The sequence below is a fragment of the Leopardus geoffroyi genome, chromosome D2, assembly GCF_018350155.1.
Source record: "Leopardus geoffroyi isolate Oge1 chromosome D2, O.geoffroyi_Oge1_pat1.0, whole genome shotgun sequence".
Taxonomy (NCBI): domain Eukaryota; kingdom Metazoa; phylum Chordata; class Mammalia; order Carnivora; family Felidae; genus Leopardus; species Leopardus geoffroyi.
The window spans coordinates 45,762,264-45,785,213 of NC_059334.1; the positions used below are offsets into that span (position 1 = coordinate 45,762,264).

At 50.5% G+C, this 22,950-nt stretch overlaps 1 protein-coding gene across 5 annotated transcripts; it reads right to left on the reverse strand.

The window, feature by feature from the left end:
* Positions 1-1,277: 1,277 nt before the first annotated feature.
* Positions 1,278-20,343, reverse strand: LOC123576717 (synaptotagmin-15-like). Of its 5 annotated transcripts, XR_006701554.1 has the most exons (9): positions 20,247-20,343; positions 19,132-19,330; positions 18,493-18,635; positions 17,016-17,302; positions 15,315-15,485; positions 14,569-14,689; positions 13,436-13,615; positions 12,677-13,025; positions 1,278-1,390 (listed from the first exon to the last, which is right to left on the reverse strand). XR_006701554.1 is itself a non-coding variant. In XM_045437938.1 (8 exons), exons 1-8 carry the CDS (start codon positions 20,251-20,253, stop codon positions 1,338-1,340), a joined length of 1,161 nt encoding a protein of 386 aa, XP_045293894.1. In that variant the 5' UTR covers positions 20,254-20,343; the 3' UTR covers positions 1,278-1,337. The 5 variants fall into 5 exon arrangements, 4 of the variants coding, with proteins under 4 accessions (XP_045293894.1, XP_045293890.1, XP_045293893.1 ...); XM_045437938.1 differs by lacking the exon at positions 12,677-13,025; XM_045437934.1 differs by lacking the exon at positions 1,278-1,390 and having other exon boundaries at positions 11,476-13,025.
* Positions 20,344-22,950: the final 2,607 nt, after the last annotated feature.

The following is a 22,950-nucleotide window of genomic DNA, read 5'->3' on the forward strand; positions in this document are numbered from 1 at the left end:
AGCCATCAGCCCAGAGCCCGACGCGGGGCTCGAACTCACGGACCGCGAGATCGTGACCTGGCTGAAGTCGGACGCTTAACCGACTGCGCCACCCAGGCGCCCCAAAATGTCGCTATTTTAAATGGCTGGAATGAATACACAGAAAAATAATCTTAGGAAACCAACCAAAAATATATTGGTAATATATGAATTACATATAACATAAACTAATTAAATGTAACATGAACTTAAAAAATTTAAATGTAGTAATATACTACTACATAACAATAATATATAGTTCTAAATATAGTAAAAATAATCATGCTTACAGATAAAGCCAGAAACGTTTATGTATTCAAAGGAAATGATTTATAAACCATAAAGGAAATAAAAGGGAGATAAGAATCCATGAAACATTATACCATATTCCTGCTGTTTGAAAAGATCTGATATGCAGAGTTGATTCAGTATTAACCAAAGTCCCTGAGGGATGGCTTATAGAAGTTGATAAATTGATTTACAAATTAGTTGAGAAGAATAAAAAGGAATGTAAACATTCTAAAAACCATTGAATTGTACACTTTACATGGGTGAATTGTATGGTTTGTGAATTATATCTCTATGAAGCTGTTGAGAAAAGAATAGGCAGGAAAAACAATTTAAAGCTAAAACAAACAAAAATAAAGTAAGCAAAACAATGAAAAAGACCCAGGGTTTTGGTGTGTACAGTGTATTAAGTGAAAAATCACCTTAGGAAACGGTACCATAGGGGTGTCTGGGTGGCTCAGTCAGTTAAGCATCTGACTCTTGGTTTTGGCTCAGGTCATGACCTCACATTTCATGGGATAGAGCCCCGTGTCAGGCTCTGCACTGAAAATGAGTAATTAAGACATGATGGTATTAATATAAAGGTAAAGATTCATTAATGTAGCAGAAGGAGCCCAGAAACACACCCAAACATAACATGGATGCTTGATTTATTCCCTAGGTGCTACCGCAGACTAGTGGGGAAAAGGATAGTCTTTGCGATACATGGTGCTGGGATAATTTGGTATCCTTATGGAAAAAAAAAAAAAAGAAATTGAACCCCAAATTATAACTTATACAAACATCTATTTCAGGTACATTCTATATCGAAATGTGAAAGGAAAAATAATAAAAGCTTCTTGAAAATAGTATAGAAGAATATCTTCATGTTCTCAAGGTAGGAAAAGGGTTAGAAGGTGGAGGAGGGGCAGTAAAGTATCATCTAAACTGAGAAGGCGCTTTGAGACCAGAAAATGAAACAGGCAGCTCCATACAGTTTACACAGTTTTATTCAGGGTAACTTACTGATGTGGGAATTGGGTAGGTGATGATCAGAGCCGCACAGCGATTCTCCCCAAGGTCCAGACCTTAGTCCACAAATTTTCTAGAGTGAGAGGATGTGCAGAGAGCACCGTGGTGAGGACAAAGGGTCTAACACTTAACAGACCTCGTACCATCATCTGTGCCAGAATGAGGCAGGGGCGGGGGTGGGGGTGGGAGGAGGTGGTTAGAAACTCTGTTATCTCTGTTAGTTTTCTAAACAACTTCAGGGAGGACCAGAACAAGTCTTCCCACATTCTGGTCGGGGCATACTTTAACCTCCAAAGGGCTGAATACGTAGCCCGAGAGAGGTCATTGTGTGGACAGGATGGAGGGCCGAGGTGGAGTCAGAATTGTCAGCACTCCTACAGAAAGACTTCTTAAAAAGAGGACCAAAAACCATCAATATAAAAGATGGCTTCAAGGGGGGCCTGGGTTGCTCAGTCAGTTAAGCAACTGCCTCTCAGTTTTGGCCTAGGTCATGATGTCATGGCTGTGAAATCGAGCTCTGCATCAGGCTCTGCACTGGGCTTGGGGCCTGCTTGAGATTCTCTGTCTCTCTCTCTCTCTCTCTCTCTCTCTCTCCCCGTCTGCCCCTCCCCTGCTCTCTCTCTCTCTTTCAAAAAAAATTGTTTAATTTCACTACATTAAAATTAAAAACTTCTATTTATCAAAAGAAAGCCATAAAATGGGAGGAAATCAACCACAAATATATTAGTAATTAAAAAAAAAAGCAGAATGGGAGAAAAAATTTGCAATACATCTAATCAAAATGAATTCCTACAAATCAATAAGAAAACCACAAACAACCCAGTAGAAAAAGCAGGTAAGATCCATGAGTCAGCACTTCATAAAGGAGGAGACTCGGAATGACAAAGTAACATATAAAACATGTCCACCCTCCTTCGCCATCAGCAGAGTACAAATTAAATCCACAATGAGGTACCTCTACATACTAAAAAGAATGACTAAAATAAAAAAACTGACAATACCAAGGATACCAAGTGTTGGCAAGGATGTGGGAGCGAAACTCACACTGTTGGTGAGAATGTGAATTGACTTTGGAGAACAGTCTGGCTTTACCTACCAAATTGGAAGATACGCAAACCCTATGATCCGGCAACTCTACTTCTGATTTTATGCCCCCCCCCCCCCCCCCCCGCCAAATACATCATGAATTCAAAACATAATGTGGAGCGAAAGAAGCCAAATACAAAAGAATGCGTCCTTTCCAATTCCTTATATAAATTTTGTAACAAAACAAAACAAAAAAACCTGGAGCATTTAAGGCTGCGTAGTCAAGTAGTAAAAGCAAAGAAGTGATTTCCACAAAAACTAAGTTAGTGGTTATTTTGGTGGGGCGGAAGAGGTGTGTTTGGGCGGGGGCACAAGGGAAGAGTCTGGGGAGGCTGGTTTACCAGTTACCAATTCCCTAACCACTCCACACCCATCCTTACTTAATACATGCTCTGCAGTGAGTACGCTGCTGAACAGTAGAGGGCGCGAGAGGCACACTGCGGGAGGCAAGCGCTTTTCTTGCTAGTTCTAGTAGCTGTACATCAGTCACGATAAGGGTGTGAGGACACTGGATGGCGCTCTGCGCCTGCCACACGGCCCGAGCTCGCGGTTCTTAGGCCACGTTGAACCCATGTCTGGCCTGTCAATCATGTTCCCATGACCCTCCTGACCTCGAAACCAGAGCTTCAGCCCTCTCTCCACCTTCTGGAAATTTGTCTCATCAGGTTAGTTAATCGCAAACTGGTAAGAGCATGTTATCGAAACAAAGGGAAGACAAGAATCAAATCTGGTCACTTGCAGGATTATACTTTACATTAGTGGAGATGAGCACATAATTTACACAGATGGAAGGGAAAGAGGGGGGAGAGGGAAGAAAGGAGGAAGGAAGGAGAGAGAAGAGAGGAAGAGAGAGAGGAGAGAAAGGGGGGGAGGGGAGGAAGAGGAAAGGGAGAAAAAGGAAAGGTGGAGAAATGCACAGCCTCACTAGCAGCTAAAGGTGCACAAACAGAAACGGCTTATCTAATAGGCACACAAAGGTCCTTTGACACATCCCAAGCGGTGGGACTTGATGGCACTTTGTGTTGCCTGGGTCTTTTTTGGGGTCTCTCTGGCAGTGTGTAACAGTGACACCATTTCAGACAACTGGAATCTCATAGAAATACCAGCTTCACCACTTCCTGGCTATAGGGCCCTGAGAAATGGCAACCCCTCCCTGATGCTTGCATTTATCCTTGTTTTTAAAGTTTGTTTGTTTGTTTGTGTATTTATTTATATCCATTATGTTGAAACTATGGGATGTAATCTGCAAACCACTTCATCCTTTTTTTGTTTTTTCCCCAGTGACCCATTTGAACCTGCTTGGCAGGTAGCTTCTCCCTGCCCTTTGGATAAAAATCTGGGGTGAGGCCCATGACTTTTTTGATCACTCTTAGATAACAATAATTTTTTCCTGTAACTTCTACTTAAAAAAAAAAAACCAAACAGGCTGTGTTCAGCACTTAAAATGTCCAATCTCATGTAGTCTGAATTCCCAACTTCATTTAAAGTTTGAGCTTCCCCTTCCCTCCTCCCCTCACCCTGGCTCCTGCCTGCAGGAGGCTGCCACAGGAAATGGGCAGGTAGCACTGTTTTCCTGTTTCTCCATCTTGTGCTTTCACACCTTCCCCAACCTACTAACAGAGGCTCCTGGCTGTCCTAGCAGGGGCAGGGAAGGGGCACGGCCAGGAGGCCACTGAAGGGGCAGGAGAGGTTCTCCGTGACTGGTACGGTTATGAGCTGCAGTACTCACGTGGGGACTTCAAGAGCCTCCTTGCCCTGTGGATCCCTCACCTAAGGTCCCCTTGACCCAGGTTTGCCCCAGAGTGTGGGATGGCACACAGCACCACCCCCAACCCCTTTAAAGGTCTTCATTACATTGTCTGGAAATTATACTTCCCAGACACTCTTATGAACAGTGTTCCAGGTTGAGTTTGCCAAACATGAGATAATTGGGTGAGACAAGAAATGGGCGCCTGGGTGGCTCAGTCGGTTAAGCGTCCGACTTCGGCTCAGGTCATGATCTTGCGGTTCATGAGTTCAAGCCCTGCGTCAGGCTCTGTGCTGACAGCTCAGAGCCTGGAGCCTGCTTCAGATTCTGTGTCTCCCTCTCTGTCTCTGACCCTCCCCCGTTCATGCTCTGTCTCTCTTTGTCTCAAAAATAAATAAACGTTAAAAAAAAAAAGAGAGGGGCGCCTGGGTGGCGCAGTCGGTTGAGCGTCCGACTTCAGCCAGGTCACGATCTCGCAGTCCGTGAGTTCGAGCCCCGCGTCAGGCTCTGGGCTGATGGCTCAGAGCCTGGAGCCTGTTTCCGATTCTGTGTCTCCCTCTCTCTCTGCCTCTCCCCCGTTCATGCTCTGTCTCTCTCTGTCCCAAAAATAAATAAACGTTGAAAAAAAAATTAAAAAAAAAAAAAAGAGAGAAAGCAGAAAGAGGGTAAAAATCATCCTTTTCTTCCTTTGACTCTGAAACTTAGGCCAGCAAGATGCTCCAAGCTCCTGCAATAATTTGGGCAAAAAATGCTACAGTGAAAAATCAGAAAAAATGTAACTGGCAGATGGCTGTGCAAATTCTCGTCACTAATCACTACAGGATAGTGAGTGGGCAACAGCGGCCGAAATAGAGGATCTGAGATTCTCGCCTTCACCGAGAGCACCTGTGCAGCCAAGCACAGGCCCCTGGAGTTCCCCACTGCTAGAACATATCAGCAAAGTGCATTGAATTATCATCCCAATTCTTGACCCCTCTTGGCAGCTATGTCCAAGGCTATGTTGCTTACAGTTCCTCTCATAAAAAGGCATAGTTTGCCTCCGTGCCCTTTGATTTTGAACTTTTGAACATGCCTCAGCCAACAAGATATTAAGTAACAGCATAAGCAGAAGGTAGAGATGTGTTTGCCCTTCTGCCTTCTCCAGGAAAAGAACCCTCTCCTGGGTAGCTGCTGCCCCTTGGACTTGTGCTCGGAATGAACAAACACAGAGCAGGCCTGGGTGAGGACCTGGAGCCAGGCAGACCTATTGTTTGAAAGTGAGTTGCCTAATCTAGATTGGCTCACACTCAGCTGGCCATAGATGTATGAGAAGTAAATGCTCATTCTAGTGCGACACTGAGATGTCATGATTGTTTGTTATGCGCCATTACTGCAGAAACAGAGGACATTAGTGGCGTTTCTCCTTTTGGCTTCACCAGCCATCCCAGGAACTGTGTAATCAAGTTCCCTGTACAAACCATTGAGATGTTGTGATTGTTTGTTATGCACCATTACTGCAAAAACAGCTAACTGATACAAGCTGCTTCTCTCCTTTTAGCTACACCAGCCTTCCCATGAATTGTGTAATGAAATTCCCTGTATAAAATCAGTCTTTGAAGAACATTCATTTTCAGGGAATTCTGAGGAAAAAAATTACTTTTCTGCTTGAGACAGAACGATGTTCATGGCAAGAACCCCTAGAAAAGCTGAATAAAATACAGAAAACCTCTTGTTAGTTACCGGGGAGCTGCTAAGTTGACAAGCATTTGACAGGCCATGATCTCATAAGAAGGAAAACACAAGGAGGTGAGCCGACATTCTGTGATCCACTTTTTCCTTCAGGAAATGTGCTGATTCCTGTCAAGAGGCTGAGCATTTGGCCAGAGAGCTGTGGCTATGAGACAGAACAGGCAGCTGAGTGTCTGGAGCTGGAGAGACAAGAAATTGGAGATTGGGGTCGCCAATGCAGTTAGGACAGAAGGGGCCAAGATGTTGAATAGAAAGGAAGTAGAAAAGTAATTCTGACACTTAACGGTTTTCCACTCTGAGGCATTTGCCGAATTATGAAGCTGTGAATTAATTTATGCAGAAAGCCTATGAAAGATGGCAGGTCCTTTCCTTTTCTTTCCTTTCCCTTCCCTTTCCCCTTCCCCTTCCCCTTTCCTTTCCTGTTGTTCTTTTTTCTTTTCTTTTCTTTTTTCTCTTTTCTTCTCTTTTCTCTTTTCTTCTCTTTCTTTTTGTTCTCTCTCTCTTTCTTTCCTTTCCCCTTCCTTCCTCCCTCCCTCCCTTCTTCCTTCCTTCCTTCCTTCCTTCCTTCCTTCCTTCCTTCCCTGAAAATAGCATGATACTAAGGAGATAAAAACTAGAGTTCAGGACCCACCAAGGAAGAGGGGCCCACTGAATACAACAGAGTCTCCTTTATGGGGCACCTGGGTGGCGCAGTCGGTTAAGCGTCCGACTTCAGCCAGGTCACGATCTCGCGGTCCGTGAGTTCGAGCCCCGCATCGGGCTCTGTGCTGACCGCTCAGAGCCTGGAGCCTTGTTTCCGATTCTGTGTCTCCCTCTCTCTCTGCCCCTCCCCTGCTCATGCTCTGTCTCTCTCTGTCCCAAAAATAACTAAACGTTGGAAAAAAAAAACAACAACAACAACAAAAAAAACAAAACAAAACAACAACAGAGTCTCCTTTAGTGATCCAAATAGTACCCTTGGAAGACTACCCTCTAGAAATGTGGGAAAACCAGAGGTGGTGATAGAGCCTTACAAAAACTGTAACCCAGACTCCAGTGAGTTCATTACAGGACTGGATTAAGGTGACCTCTCCCCATTCTGGCGGCCAGAGGATACAGTAAACCCTCTCTGGAGGAATAATGTCTCCTGGGGCTACTATAATTTCTCATAATGGTCAGTATTTGACAGTATATTGCCAGGCATACCAAGTAACAGGACTAAAGGGAGAAAACATACACAATAAAACTGGCCCACTAATGACACAGATATTGGTGTGACTGACAAACTAGAGACTTTCATCAAAGAACTGGAATATATTACAAAGTATCAAATGGAAATTTAGAACTGAAAAATGCAGTAATCGAAATTAAGTACTCAGCATATAGGTTAACTACAATTAGACTGAGTGGAACAAAATTTATTGAAATGTAGGAGGGCAGTATAAAAACTCTAAGCTGAAGCAGAGACATAAAGAGAATGGAAAATACAGCAGAGTGCATAGGAGTCCTGTGGGAACTGACAGAAAGATCTAATATGTGTGTAATTGGAGTCTCAGAAGAAGAGGAGGGGAAGAATGGGGCAGAAATCATATTTGAAGAAATATGGGATGAGAATTTTCCAAAACTGATGAAGCTTTATTACTCCCAAGGTGGGTAAATAAAAAGAAAATTGCATGTAGGCACACCAGACTCAAGCTGCTGAAAACCAGCAACAGAAAATATTAAAAACAGCCAAGGGTGGGGAGGAGAGGGAGATACATTAGTTTCAGAGGAGAAACAATAGCACTGATAACTCACTTGTCAACAGAAAGGATGGAAGCAAGAAGACAATGCATACCATTTTTAAACTGCTGACAGAAAGACAATGTCAGCCTAGAATTCTACTTCCACAAAAAATCCTTTAAAAATGAATTTGAAATAGACATTTCTATTCAAAACTAAGAAAATTTGCTGTGAGCAGATCTGCACAAAAAGAAATACTAAAAAGAAATCTTTAAGTAGGAGGAAAATGATCTCGGGTAGAATCCCAGAAATGTAGGAAAGAATAAAAAGCAAAAGGAAGAACAACTATGTGCGTCAATATAAATGAATATTGACTGAACATAGCAATAATAGTAATGTCTTGCTAGGTGTAAAATATGTGTGGAATTAAAATGAATCATATCAATACCATTAAAAAACAGGGGGAAACAGAGATTGAGTTTTCTAAGATCAGAACATTGTCTGGGAAGTGATTAAAAGGTAAGATTTGTCTTAGACTATAATATACAATAGATATAAGTTGTAATCTCTAGGGGAACCACTAAAGGAATAATGAACTGTGTAAGTAGCAACATACAGATGGGAAGTGGCAGGATTAAAAAATGAATTAATGCAGGAGCACCTGGGTGGCTCAGTGGGTTAAGTGTCCAACTCTTGATTTTGGCTCAGGTCATGATCTCATGGTTCATGAGATTGAGCCCCGCATTGGGCTCTGTGCTGACAGTGAGGAGCCTGCTTGGGATTCTCTCTCTCTCTCTCTCTCTCTCTCTCTCTCTCTCTCCCTCTCACTCTGGCCCTCCCCCCATCAAAATATGTAAATAAACTTTAAGATTAAAAAAAATGCAGTTACAATATGAATTAATACAAAAGAAGGCAACAAAGGAGAGAAAACAAAACAGGACAAATGGGAATAAATAGCAGTAATTACATGTAAATGAGCTAAATACACAAAAGACAGAGGTTGATAGACTTGATTATATTCAAGAGATAATTATGAGAACATAAGAAAGTTGAAAAATATGGGGAAAAATGGAGTGTTAGAGCTGTTTCACAATAATATATGGCCTAATCCACCAGAAAAAAACAACTGAAAATGAATATGAGCCTAATAACACAGCCTCAAAATATACAAAACAAAAATTGATAAAACTAAAAGAAGAAACAAACAAATCCACAATCACAGTGGGAGACTTTAACCTCTCTCCATAATGAATAGAAAATATACCTTCCTCCCCCCAAATCAGTAAAAATAGATGATTTGACCAATCTGATTCATAAACTTGACCTAAGAATAACACAGGACACCTGCTCACACAGAATACAGATTCGTTTCAAGCGTGAGGACATTGCAATAAAAAAAATTATAGAAAAATCTCTTATGAACATAACTGCAAGAACACCTAAAAATGTAATAACATGTCACCATTGTCCATACCCATAGAATGTGCATCATCAAGAGCAAACCGTGATGTGAACTGTGTTTCTTAGGTGATTATGATGTATCAATATAGGTTCATCAGTTGTAACAAAGGTACCACTCTAGTGAGGGATGGTGATAATGGGAGGAGGCTATGGATGTGTATGAAAAAAATCTCTGTATTTTCCCCTCAATTTTGCTGTGAACCTAAAACTGCTCTAAAAATGTAAAGTCCTAAAAAAAATAATTTAAAAAATGATGTTGGTATGTAAGGATATTAAAAAGTAATTAAAAACATAATAGCAAATAAATCTAGATTTTAAAGAAATAAGTCCAAGTACTACCGTGTGTGTGTGTGTGTGTGTGTGTGTCCGCACAGACATACAGACAGACAGAGGAACACAAACACCACTGGCTTCTATTACAAGAATGTAAGTTTGGTTTGAAATTCAATTTTTTTTAATGTTTATTTTTGAGAGAGAGAAAGACACAGTGCAAGGAGGGTAGGGGCAGAGAGAGAGAAAGAGAGGGAGACACAGAATCTGAAGCAGGCTCCAGGCTCTGAGCTATCATTACAGAGCCTGACTTGGGGCTCAAACTCATGGACCATGAGATTGTGACCTGAGCTGAAGTTGGTTGCGTAACCAGCTGAGCCACCGAGGTGCCCCTCGTTTGACATTCAGAAATCAGTACAATTCATCACATTTAAAAAAAGGAGAAAAGTATGATTAACTGAAAAGATGCAGAGAAAGTATTTGATAAAACAACGCTATGATTAAAAAACTTAAAAACATTTTTATTTATTTATTTATTTTGAGAGAGAGACCACGGGAGAGGAGCAGAGGGAGAGAGGGAGTCCTAAGCAGGCTCCAAGCTCAGTGCACAGAGCCTGACAAGGGCTCAATCCCATGAACCATGAGATCATGACCTGAGCCAAGATCAAGAGTCAGATGCTTAACCGACTGAGCCACTCAGGTACCCCATAAAAAAAACTTAACAAATTGAGAACACATAATCATGAGTAGGTTAAAGGTCCAATAGCAAATATTCCACATAGTAGTGAATATTGAAAGCTTCCTCGCTAAGACTAAGAAGGCTACCTGCATGCTCTCCCTACTGGCAGCCAGCACTCTCTGGAGGTCCCAGCCAGTGCAATTTGGGTTTCCATCTTGTACCCTGTAACCTTGCTGAGCTCGTTTATTAGCTCTAACAGTTTTTGACAATTCCTTAGCATTCCCTATAGACAAGACCATGTCATCTGCAAATATAGTTTTACTTCTTCCTTTACAATCTGGTTGGTTTTGTTTCTTTTTCTTGCCCAGTTGCCCAATCACTGCAGTTTGACGAGATAAAGAAGCCATAACGATTGTGAAGGAAGAAACACAACTGTCGTTTGCAGAGGTCATAGCTATATGCAAAGAAAATACAAAGAATCTACCAAGTATTACAATTTATTTTAGTAAGACCACTCAATAGAAACAGTCCACATACTAAAGTTAATAGAATCTCTACATACCAGCAAACATAAATATAAAACATCTAAGAATCTAGTGAAAGATGCGCAAAAATACTTTCCTGAAAACCACAAAATGGTTTTAAGAAAACTTGCAAAAGACCAAAAGAAACGGAGGGATATACCATGTTAATGGATTGAAGATTCAGTATTGTAGGGATAAAAAATGGCCCCAAACTGGTCTGTATACTCCATGGAAATCAGTCAAACTCTAGCATTTCTTTGGTGTGGAAACTGACAAGCTGATTCTACAATGCTTTGTGGAAATGCAAAGGCCTTCTTCATTCTGCAGGGATCACCTGGAGGACAGGATTGAGACAACTCAGGTCACCTCTCGCTCGTCCAGTGGAAGCACTTGTGTGTTTTTTGCCCTGACCATGTCTGTAGACATTCCAGCCCAATACAGCAATCCCTTCTTCTTCCCCATCAGACCAGAGAGCCTGCCGATCTCTTGCCATTGAGAATGTTCAGTTGTGAGTCAGTTGCACCAGTTCACTCTGTCCTGCAAAGGGGATACTTAACAACTTTTCCAAGTGGCCCTGGAAAGGCCACTGATAGGCGTGAACATCACCTTGAAAGGTAGGGTGGCTGGCACCTCTTGTCTCAGGACCCCAGGGGAAATGGAAATAGTCCCAGTTTAGTAGCCTGCTATCCAAACATATAGAGAACCCCTATCACGTGTGTGCTATGATGTTATTAGAAATTACTGGAGGGGTGCCTGGGTGGCTCAGTCGGTTGAGCATCTAACTTCGGCTCAGGCCATGATCTTGCAGTTCCTGAGTTCCAGCCCCACATCCGGCTCGCTGCAGTCCTGCAGTGAGTGTAGAGCTCACTTCAGATCCTTTGTCCCCCTCTCTCTGTGCCTCCCCCGCTTGTACTGTCTCAAAAATAAAATAAAACATAAAAAAAAAACTAAAAACAAAGAAATTACGGGAGTGTGGGCTTTGTTGGAATGTGTGTGTACAATAAATGAGAAAAAGTAAACAAGATATTCTGTTTGGACCACTGCCAGGTAAAGTGAGTCTTTGTGCATTGACAGAGATCAGATCGGAAGCGAAGTGAAAGAGGCACAAACGGAGAATAATGATGGCTACTTTCTTTTGCTGAAGTTGCTTCACTGCATAAGAAAAGAGACAACACGAGTTTAAAGTTTGTTCCATTTTCACAATACGGTGTGTTGACCCCGCAAGTTCAACAGCATTTGGGTGAAAATGCAGGTTGCCTGTTAACAGAGACAGACGCGATGGCCGCTCATTACCTTGAGTACAACTTCACGGGGATCGGATGACGGTGGTTTGTGGGGACTTCCATTTTAATGAACTTCACACAGACACCTGCCACAACACAGTCCCCATAATGAAATCACTTAGGTTTATGGGAAAAGCTCTCAGCCCTGCGGGCTACACTTTTGACCGCATGCTTTCACCATTTCCTGCCTAAAGTGAGAGCCCCAAGGAACTGAATGCTGTCAACCAGGGAGACCACAGAAGCCACTAGAACACCTGTAAGACCAGGGGCGTGAGGCTTGGATTATGGGCAAGATGTGGCATGATGTGGGCCAGGGTCTGACCCAGCCCTGGGAGGGACCTAACACAGGTGAAGGCCTCCTCCCTGGCACAGGGACAGGATGCTGAGAACACGTCCGCCACTTGGTACCTGGGTGGGCTGTTCCCAATGTTATTTCCCACGTCCTAAAGCCAGCGAGTCTTGATCCCTGAGAGCTTTCTCTCCTGAGCTGTGGGCACGCCGTGCTGCCCAGGAATCCTGGGGCTGTTCCACACTGAACTGCCCAACCCAACTCTCAGACTGTGCTATTTATTGTGGACCAACTGAAATCAGTGCTTTGGGAGCCCCCTGCACCCCATTATTCCCCCAGCGCAGTCTGTGTTCTCTGCTAAGGGGAAGGCAGGGAAACCAGAGCCCATATAGGTTTAGCATCAACATGCCATCAGCTTTCTGGGATGGTGGAGCCTAAGTTTCCAGTGAGCACACACAGCTCTGCTATCGCTGAATAGAGTATTTCTTCTGAATGCCTGAGATTCCGGTCCAAATCGGGACTGTGGTGCCTGGGATTCGGAGCCCAGGCAGCCCCACGGGGAGAGGAGGATGGAGTGAGTCGGGAGGGTACCTGAGGCTGGCGGGTGGCAGCCAGCCATGCTGCCAAGCTGGCTGGGGCTCCCTCGTCCCTTCTCTCCTGCGTGGTGGCACTCACAGTGCCCTGGCTCCGGCCGGCCTGGCAGCCCAGCAAGATGCTGGCTGGAGCATCCAGGCCTGCGGGTGCCACAGGGGAGAGGAGAGCAGGCTCCCCCTGCAGACCCGAGGGCGCGAGCCGGGTCAGGGCTCAGTGGTGCGACAGAGGGCATGCCAGCGCTTCACCAGCTCCTTGGGCTTGCTGAACATCTCGTTCCAGTGCTCCAGCTGCTTGCCCCGGGCATACATGTAGGGGCCCACCACCACCCGGCCCAGCGTGTGGCTCTCTGCGGGGGAGGGAAAACGTCGTCACTCTCTGGACCACAGAAACCACATCACTTTAGCAACATCCCCCGTGCCTTCTCTCTCTGTCTCTCTTACTCCTCCTTTCGAAGGGTGGAGCAAGCCCCCTCCCTCTCTAAGCAGGAGCTGACAGCCCCCAAAGGACCCTGCCTTTGCTCTGGAGTCGGAGATGGGAAAGGGAGCCCAGGTGGAGAGCCAGCCCTATGCTATGGGGTCACCTACTCTGCCTCTCACCCTCCTCATGAGACATCTTAAGCCAGCCTCACGCCAAAGAGCTGAGGGAGAAAGGGGTCCCTCCGGAAAGAAGCCCTCTTCCATCACCTTCACGCTGCCTGAACGCTCCTCCTTTGCCCGTGTCCCCAACAGCCCGGCCGGGGTTGGGGGGCAGCCTTACTCTCTCCTTCGGCGCCCTGCAGCACGGTCAGGCTGAGGCTGGCAGTGTCCAGCTCAGCGGGGTCGGCCTTGAAGCTGAAAGTCTCGCTGTACACGGGGTTGGCGGAGCCCAGGACAGCCGAAGTCTTCTTGCACTTGACAAACTTGTTGTGGTTCATCAGAGACACTTTGACACACACACCTGCGGGGCAGTGCAGACCGTGGGCCGGGAGGAGCGGGCGGGGTCCAGCCTCTGGCCTGTGGGAGGTCTGGCTGGGAGGGCGCGGCCCACCCTGGGCGCCAGGACCCCCGTTGCTCACAGCCACTATAGCCAGAGGGCGTTACGAGAGGAAACAGGGTTGATTAGCCAGGGTTGATTAGCGTATGGCCTCACGCCAGAGGAAACGCTGGGCTCCCTTCCTCTTCCTTCCTCTGTGCCTCCTGAATGCGCCCACAGCTCGGCTGGCCCTTGTTTACCAGGGCCTGGCACCACACGCCCATCCCTCCCTTTGGTGGAGGGGGGCCCTCTCTGCCTGCTGACTGCTCAGGCTCCCTGGGGCCCCTTAAACACCTTCTGCTTCAGAGGGCTGAATTTTTGGAGTGGGGCTCATATGGGTTTTGGATCCACAGTGGAAGGCTGAATGACAACTTGCTTACAGTGACCCAGATGCGGAGACACACAAATGGCAGACAGCCACCACCTTGCTTGGGGGGGGGGGGGGGCGGGGAGGACACATAAGGGCAGGACATTATGCTGAGCCAGAGCAGGGCCTTCGCTCCTCCAGCTGCTGGGTTCTGGGGGGGCTAGAGGAAGCAGCACCCCATGCTGCCTGTCGGCCCAGGATGCCTCTTCATCCAGCCGGGCGCCATGCCTTGTGTGCAGGGGAACCCTCCCTGGGGGCAAGGGGGTGCGAGGTCTGGCCCTGGAGGAACTGGAGTCCTTCACAGAAGGGCAGAGGTAGAGGCGGGATCAATCTAAGGTGGGTTCAATCTAAGGAAGTGGTTTCCCACATCACAGTTGTCCACAGAGGGTGGTGAGCACTCCCGTGGCGGCTCAGACACAGGCAGGAATTGCATGGCCAGGGGCAAGGGGCAGACTCCAGCTCCCGGCCCCAAGTTCACAGGACAGAACCTGCCTGGGGGAGAAGAACTTACTGACAAAACTCGTGTCCTCCTGGAGCTGGAGGCCCTTGGCTCGCAGCACGACCACGGTCAGGCGGCGCAGGCAGTCGTTGTAGCCGAGGCAGAACTGCAGGTCTCCAAACTCAGAGGGAGGCTGGGAGGCCGAGAGGAAGGCATCCGGGTCAGTTAGCAGGTGCCGGAGGAGCCACGGTGCCTTCCCGGCAGTGCCTTCCTCCTTGGTCCCGGCAGTCAGGCACTGGTACTGTGTGGCGCTTTTCTCCTTTAAGCCCACCCTCATTTGGGCTTGGATGGGGAAACTGAGGTCTGGCCAGCTGAAGGGACTTGCTGAAGATCACACGGTAGTGAGGGGCAGAGCTTCGGACACAGACCCAGGTCTAGGGGATTCCAAAGCCTATTCCAAGCTGCCACCATCCTCTCGGGGGTCAGGAAGATAGAGGGTAAATATTTTCCTCGGTTGGACCATTTGGGGTGTCACCTTTCACAGCTGTCTGATCTGGGTGGGAATTTAAGTGTGGACTTTTTACAAGTCTCTGATCTCCAGGGCAAGAGAACCTCAGGCGGCTCTTCCCTGCCCAGGAGCGGCTCCACTCTGCCCCCTTGTCCCATGCACTTGCGGCCCAGGCCCAGAACCCTGAGTCACACCGGTAGGGGCAGTGGGCAGTAGGCTGAAGGCCGTCGCTGGCCGACAGGTGCTGGGTCACACCTGCCCACGGTAGTCTGACACACAGTGGTATATGCCTGGTGACCTTGACCTTTACCTCCAGGCTTTCAGCCTCCAGGTCTCTCCAGATGAGACGCCGGCAGTCACCTGCCAGGGTCTCGTTTTTCAGGGGGAAGAACACCTGGCCCAGGAGCTGGTGCTTCCTCTGTCTGTCCACGTGGTACACGGAGAACCTGAGTACCCTTTGAGTGATGCTCTTGCTGGACACCTGGAGGAGATGAGATGAGGGTCTGCGCTGGGGTCAGGTGTGGAGACAGGGGATGGGATAGGATGGCGTGCTGTTCTGGACGCAGGAGCTTTTGGTGACAGGTGACTCAACCAGGGACCTGCACACCCCAAACCCAGGCATCCTCAGGGGGCCCTTTCCAGCAGTGAGCCCAGTACCCCTGGGAAGCAGGAGTGTGTGCCACAGCCTTGCCTTGCAGGGTGTGTTTCAAGGACCAGCAGCGTTCACCACTCGCCCGGACTTTGCTAGAAATATAGGACCTGGGCCCCACCTCAGGCCCATGAAGGGAATCTCCCATTTAACAGGACCTCCAAGTGATTTGCCTGCACATAAATGTATAGGAGGTCTCACACCGGAGCCCAGGGAACCTGCCCGTCTCTGCCATCTGAGTTGGGCACCCCTCTCCCTGAGGCTGTGTCCTCATCTGTAATGGGGATAGTGGTTCTTACTCTTTGAGTTCCCCACACAATCACGGGGTCTGATGTTTGGCAGATGGTCAATTAATACTGATTTGCTTCTCTTCCTCTTCTCCTTCCCCTCCCCCATTAAAGCACAAAGAGGCAGAATCAAGTTGGGACGGGGCAGGAGAGTGATGGTTAAACAAAAATCAGTTTGTGAGCGTGACATGTGGCCAGGCCGGTCAGCAAGGCTACATGCCTTCATGTCACAAGGCTTCATGCCCCGAGAAGGGCGAGGTCACCTGTGAGTTCCCACAGACTTGGCCCCCAGCAGGAGGCTGGGAGATGGGCCCCATGCCACCCCTCCTCTCAGCTACAGCTCTCGGCCCAGAAGAAGGCAAGAATCAGGGCTCTGGCTCAGCAATCACCCTCTTCTGGATGCTGCCCGGACTGTCCTTACCTTGCCAGCCAGCCTGCTGTCCGCTCTTGAAAATGTTTGCCCAAGGCTTCAAGGCAGCTCTTGATGGCTGGTTTCCCATAAGGGGCCCCCAGTCACCTGCTCAGGCTCCCAGGTACCTGTGAGCTTGGCTCAGTGCCCAGACAGCCTCCGCACCTCCAGACCCTGAGCCAGCCCGCCCACAGGCCAGCAAACGCACCACCTGCTGCAGGATGGCTCTAGGGTCCTGCACCGGTCTCTGATGGGATAGGCAAGTTCCTGCCCCCACCCAAAGGGGCATGGGGGGGCTTGCCCTCTGCCTTCTTTAGATAACCTTGCCAGAAACCTCACAGTGCTCCAAAGCCTTGGAGCACTTTTCCAGAGCCCCATGGGCCAGAGCGAGGCATTCAGTAGGTGCTCCAGGAATGTGTTTTCTCGTTCTCTCATCCAGGCAGCCTGGCCAGAAGGAGCCCAGCCCTCTACCCCCTCACCTCCCTAGTCTCTGCCCTACCCCCATCATCAGCGGTCAGGACAGGGCAGGCAGGGGAAAGCACAGCTGGTGGCATCAGGGGTCTTGGGGGGCTGCAGGGCCCTGGCTAGCACAGAAGGCTGGAGCTCACCTGCACGACGTCTGCTCCTTCCCAGGAGGCCAGACCCTGTCTGCACCAGAGGCCTTACCTGGAAGATGAAGTGCTCATCAAACTGTGGGTTGGAGGTCTTGCGTTTGGTCTTGGACTGGAGGAAGCGCCGCTCGTCGGGCAGCAGATGAAGCTTCACCAGGGGGCTGCAGGTCTCTGAGGGGCCTTGCAGCCTCCGCGCCTTGATCAAGCCCACCAACAGCCGCTCGGCTTCTTGCTGGTATTCCAAGGAGAACCACAGCCGCCCCAGGCAACCCTCAGGGAAGTCCGTCTCACTCGTGTCCTCTAGAAACTTGTATAGCTCTGGGTTGATGGTCCCCACCATGCCTGTATTTTCAATGACACAGGGGCGGGGTGGTCTGCCAGGCCAGAGGAAGGCAAGGCCATGGAGGACAGCGAGCTCTGGGCTTCACCACCCCTGCCCCCTGCTTGTCTCTTCTTGGCTGAGCCTCCAGTGGGCAGTTCACTGGCCTCTCCAGACCACATCCACCCCCTGCCCTTCTCTAGACTGAACACAACCTCTCTCTCTAGTACAGCTCCTGCCAGCACTAAGGCAGGGCATATCCAGGCCTGCTTCCCTCTGCGGCTCCCAGCAGAGTGAACAGTGTTCATTTAATCCCTGCCCCTTAGGTCGGGGCCTGCTTGTTGGGCAGGGGGTTCATAGTGCCCAGGACCTGACCTGGCCCCTGTCCATGGTGTTCAGAGGATGTCTCAGTGATAAAACTTTGCCTCTTCTATTCCCGTTGAAATTAGAAGGGCCTCGCTGATAACTGAGTGGTTCCTGGGAAGGTATCTTGGAAGGTGTTCAGAGCAAAGGTATGGGCAGAAAGCTGAGCACCCAGCTCCCACCCTTCTGAACTCTGGATCAGCCAACCAATCAGTCTAGGAAAGAACCCATCAAATGTTCTGCACCCGCATACCAAGGTTCCAATCCCTCTGTTGCCTACAGCCTCTGTGACCTTGGGCAAGGCACTGTTAGCCTTCTGAACCTCTGTTTATGAATGTGCAAAATGGGGTGAGGATCTCTCCCCCCAAAGAGGCAGGGTGATGTCTTACTCCACAATAGCACATGAGGCCATATCTGGTACAGGCTAGGGGGCAGCAGGCATTTGGTAAACCCAAGTACCTGGAAAGAATGGTCACTGGGCCACTCTTCCCAAGGGAAACCAGAAGATTCTGCCCAGAGCACTAGGATCCCAAGGGAAATGGCTTTACTGCTGAGACTCAGCAGAGCCCAGCCAGCAGCACCCCTGCTTCTGTTTCACTCCTGGGGTCCAACCCAGGGGGTGGGGCTGCTGCCTAAATTCTGCCCTCAGGAGGCCAGTGGTATGGGCTTTCCCCAGGCACCACAATCCTGGTGGTCTCTGCCCCCAGAACAAGTGGACCTGGTAATTGGGGGCATCACTGGAGGGCTGCTGGTCCAGGCTGTTTTCCAGGGTCAGGCCCATGAAACCAAATGGTTCCACCCCGGTCAGAGCAGACCCCGACCCCAGGCAGGCTCTGGCGGGAGCACTCACCAAGGTTGCTGCTGGAGGTGTGGGGCAGGAGCTCCGGGGCTGGGCAGGGGTCCCGTGGGACCTGAGCCCACTCTTCACTGTTCAGGGGTACCCAGTCTCGGTCTTGGAAGGAAGGGGGCACCACGAATGGCACACCTGGTGGCCTGTCCCGAGGCGGGAAGATGACATGTTGGTGGCAGGTGGAAGGTGTGGCTCCCACAGCCCATAGGGGTTGAGTGTCAGAGGCTGGGGGAGGAAAAGCCAGCAGGAGCCAGGAGGAGGCAAGAGCACCATTTTCTGGGCCCACATCTGCCCCCGCCTGCCCCCCACCCCCACCCGCAGCCAATACCTCTGCCTGTCTGCAGCCAGTGGGGCCAGCACTGCCTCAGCTACTTACTGGTTGTGTTCCCTGGACCCGTTACTTATGTCTTCTGAGCCTATAGGAAATAAGCTCATTCTGGAAAACGAGCTTCATAATGCCTGCCTCATAGCTTGTGGTGACAATTCTGGGGTTTCTTCATGATCGCTCCCAGCATGATGACCGCATACAGGAGGCACCCCATAAACAACCTTTCCTTTCCCACCCTACTCCAAGGGCAATGCCACAGGGAGGGCCCTAAGCAAGGCCAGGGGCTTGCTTGGCCCCACACCCTGCCTTACCTGCTTGTCTGGGTCCTGGGTCCTGCATATGGCGGGCAGAGCTTGTTCCCTTGTGTGCTGGACGCAGCTGTGGTCCCTGGCAGCTCCTCATAGGTGAACATGGCACAAAGCCTCTTCCAGAGACAGCAGCTCACCCAGATCAATAGCAGTAGCAACAGCAGCCCCCCAGCGAGGCCCCCGATTACCAGGGCCACCTGCTCTGGGGGCAAAGACCACTAGGACTGTGATGCCTGGAGAAAGCCACTCCCCTTCACACCAGGACCTGCTGGGGGCAGGATTTGGGCAGCAACCACATGCCCTGAGTTGGACCCCAGGAGCGACACAGAAGCAGGCTTCCTGTTCCCTTGGAAAGCAGCTGGCCCTGGACTTGAGATTCTGGCTGAAATGAACCATTTTCTTGTGCTTCTGAGTAGAAATTAAATCTGCTCTTACCAGAACCTTTATCTTCCCTGGACTCCTATTCAGGCTTGAGAGCAAACCCGAGTGTGGGCATCATGTACGTAAGGAAAGCCCAGGAAGGGGTGATGTCCTGGTTTCCATTCCCAGCCCTATCCTTTGGGGTCCTGGAACCTGCTGAGAGGCCGGACTCACGTTTGAATTCTGTAACTGTCTCTACAACCCAATCCTTTGTTCAACCCTCTATCAAGATGAACCCTCTTAGGGGAGTCCGCTGGAGACGACGGGAGTGTTGATGAAGAAAAGGGCAGTGGGCGTGAGAAACGGAGACACAAGTACCCTTTGCTGCCTGCACCCCTACAATTGCGGGGACCTGGCAGGATCCACTCCCGTTTCAGCGCCCTCTCTGGGACGCTCGCTCCCAGGCGCCTGCTGCCTTCCTCTGACAAAGAAGGGGCCTCCTTCGGGTCACGTGCGGACCTGGGGCTTCCGGGGCTCTGGGGTCTGGACGAGGGGAGTGGTGAGAAGGAGACACTCCCCCCCACCTTCCTGACCCCCAAAGGTCCTCGAGGAGCGGGCCTCCCTCTCCACCTCTTCCCGCGCTAGGAGCCACAGGCAGGTGCGGGCGGCGCCCCAGCGGGGCAGGGGGGGCGGGGAGAATTGGGGGCCGAGGGCCCCCGACGCCGCCCTGGGGGCGCGGGTGGGGAAGGGGCACTTACCCGCCATGACACTGCTCGGCGGGCTGCCGGGGCTGGGGCGCACTGGTCTCCGCGCCTCCACGCGCCGCGGGGCAGGCTTTTAAAGCGCGGCGGTGCCGTCGGCGGGCGCGGGGGCGGTCCCTCGTCGGGTCCTGGCGGCAGTCGGCGGGGGAAGGGAGCCCGCCCCCGGAGGCCGCAGCTCCGCCCCGGCCAGGCCCGGGTCGCCGGCGAAGGGGGAGCCGCCGGTGAGCGCCAGGAAAGTGCAGGACTCTGGGTTGCGCGGCTGGGGCGGGGTGGGGTGCGAGGGCGCCCCGCTCCGGGAGGGCAGCGCCAACGCCTTGGCCGCCGCGTCTGACGCCCGGCCGCCTGGACACGCGACACGCGGGTCTAGGAGTGCCACTCCATCTTCCGCGATTCTCTGCAGGCTGTGGCTGCGCCCCCCCGCTCCCTCCCCGGCTCCCCCCATATCCCTCCCCCCTCCTCCTCCCCGACCCCGGGCCTGCGCCCACTCCTGCTCCCGAGGCCTGCCGGGCTTCCAGGTTGGACTCTCCGCGCGCGGTCCCGGGCCCCCACGCCGCCTGCCTGACCGCGGGGGGCGAGGGGTGCGGGGCTGAAATTCACAGGTCCGCCCTGGCAGCACACAAAGTAATGAGGCGTTGGACAGCCCGGGTTCTGCAGCGGGACCACCTGGGTTCCTACCCCGGCTCCCCACTAGCCAGTTGTGACACTGGGGACAATTTCCTTCAGCGCTCTGGGCTCCCTGTCTTCAATTGGGTTAGTAATAGTAATCCTTCTGGGGTTAAAGTATGTAACGGACAGGGCTTAGAACGGAGGTGACTTGGCCCCACGGTGCGCGGGGCGGGGGGGGGGGGGTAGTGGGTGGTGCACAGCGCGTGCCAGCCACCGCTATGGTGATTATCTGACTCAGGGTGGCGTCGCCTGGATCCCCTGGACACCCGCAGCCCCTATTACTGAAATGCTTATTATCAGACCGCCGGGGCAGTGTCAGTCGGGACTAGTGAAGGCAGCCAGAGCCTTGACCAGAGGCTCCGGTCCTCTGCCAGCTTCCACCCGGCGTGCATCCCATTGGAGGACGCGCACCCTCTTGGCGCGTCCCATGGAGTGTCCCTGAGGGGTGCTCTGGTGGGAGCATCTGAGACCTTGAGGGGGCGTCTGGAGATGGGGACCGAGATGAATATGTGTGTGTTGGTGAGGTGGGGGTGGGGGGAGGGACCGTCTTGTTTTACAGCCTTGAAGGTTTTGACCAAAGACCCACTCTGGGCCCTGCTCCAGCCTGGCATCTGTGCCCATCCCGGTAGGGAGGAGGCTGACTAGACAAGACGGACAGCCCACCAGGCTGTCAGTGTGGAGTTCCACCCTGCCCAAGCAATGCTTGACCCGAGGCGAGGCGGGATGGTGAGGTGAGCCTGGGTCCCCCTCATCTTTCAGGGGCAGGGGGAAGAGTGGCTCTTTTCTTTCTGGGGTCTGGTGAGAAGGTGGGTCCCTGCATCTCTGTCCAGTAAGGCATGTCTCTCCACTCCACCCCGGAAGCCTGCTGGGAGTCTGCTGGAACCTGGTGGAGGCAGGGCATTTTCCTCCACCAGCCTGCCCCCTCCTGCATACCATTTCGGCTGGAGTTTCTGGAGACCTGGGACTCTGACCTTTGCTTCTGCTGGGCTGATGATATCTCAGAAAATGGAGTCTGGGTCTGCCTCAAAACCTCCTCATCTTTGCCCTCACCTCTGAGTTGAATGTCTGTTAGTTTTCTGTTGCTGCTGTAACAGATGACCACAAATGTAGTGGCTAAAAACACAAATGTAGTCTCTTACAGTCTGAAGTCAGAAGGCTGAAATGGGTCTGCAGGGCTGTATTCCTTCTGGAGGCTGGAGGCAAATCCACTTCGCATCCTTTCCCAGCTTCTAGAGGCTGCCTATATGTGGCTGCTTCCTTTATCTTCAAAGCCAGCAGCAGCATTTTCTAACCTCTCTGAATCCAAGTCACGTTCACGTCAACTTTCCTGCCTCCATCTTTTTTTTTTTTTTTTTTTAACGTTTATATATTTTTGAGACAGAGAGAGAGACAGAGCATGAACGGGGGAGGGTCAGAGAGAGAGGGAGACACAGAATCTGAAGCAGGCTCCAGGCTCTGAGCCATCAGCCCAGAGCCCAACGCGGGGCTCAAACCCACGGACCGCGAGACCATGACCTGAGCTGAAGTCGGACGCTTAACCAACTGAGCCACCCAGGCACCCCCCTGCCTCCATCTTATAAGGACCTTTGTGATTTTGTGGGGTCCACCCTGATAATCCAGGATAATTATCCCATCTCAAGATCTTTACCTTAATGGCCTCTGCAAAGTCCCCTTTGCCATGGAAGATAACCCATTCCCAGCTTTCAAGAATGAGGACATGGACATCATTGGAGCCAGAGTGTCCACGGAGCCCTCTGGGAAGGGATGGTTTACATTCTCTCTCCCCCTGCTGCTTAAAGCTCTCAGTGGGCCCGAAGGCTAGGACCAGGCAGCTAGCAAAGCCCACATACCCCCTTGCGTGGTAACTTTCCAGTTGCCATGAGCCTCTTCCTAGCTGCTTCGCCTGGCCTGGTTACCCCTGACAGGGCATGGCACCCATCCACACCCAACCACCTCCATGATTGGCCCCAACCTGTGTGAGTGGGTACTTCTGGAAAAGCGAATGCATTGTGGCCACTCTGGCCAGGTCTGGAGC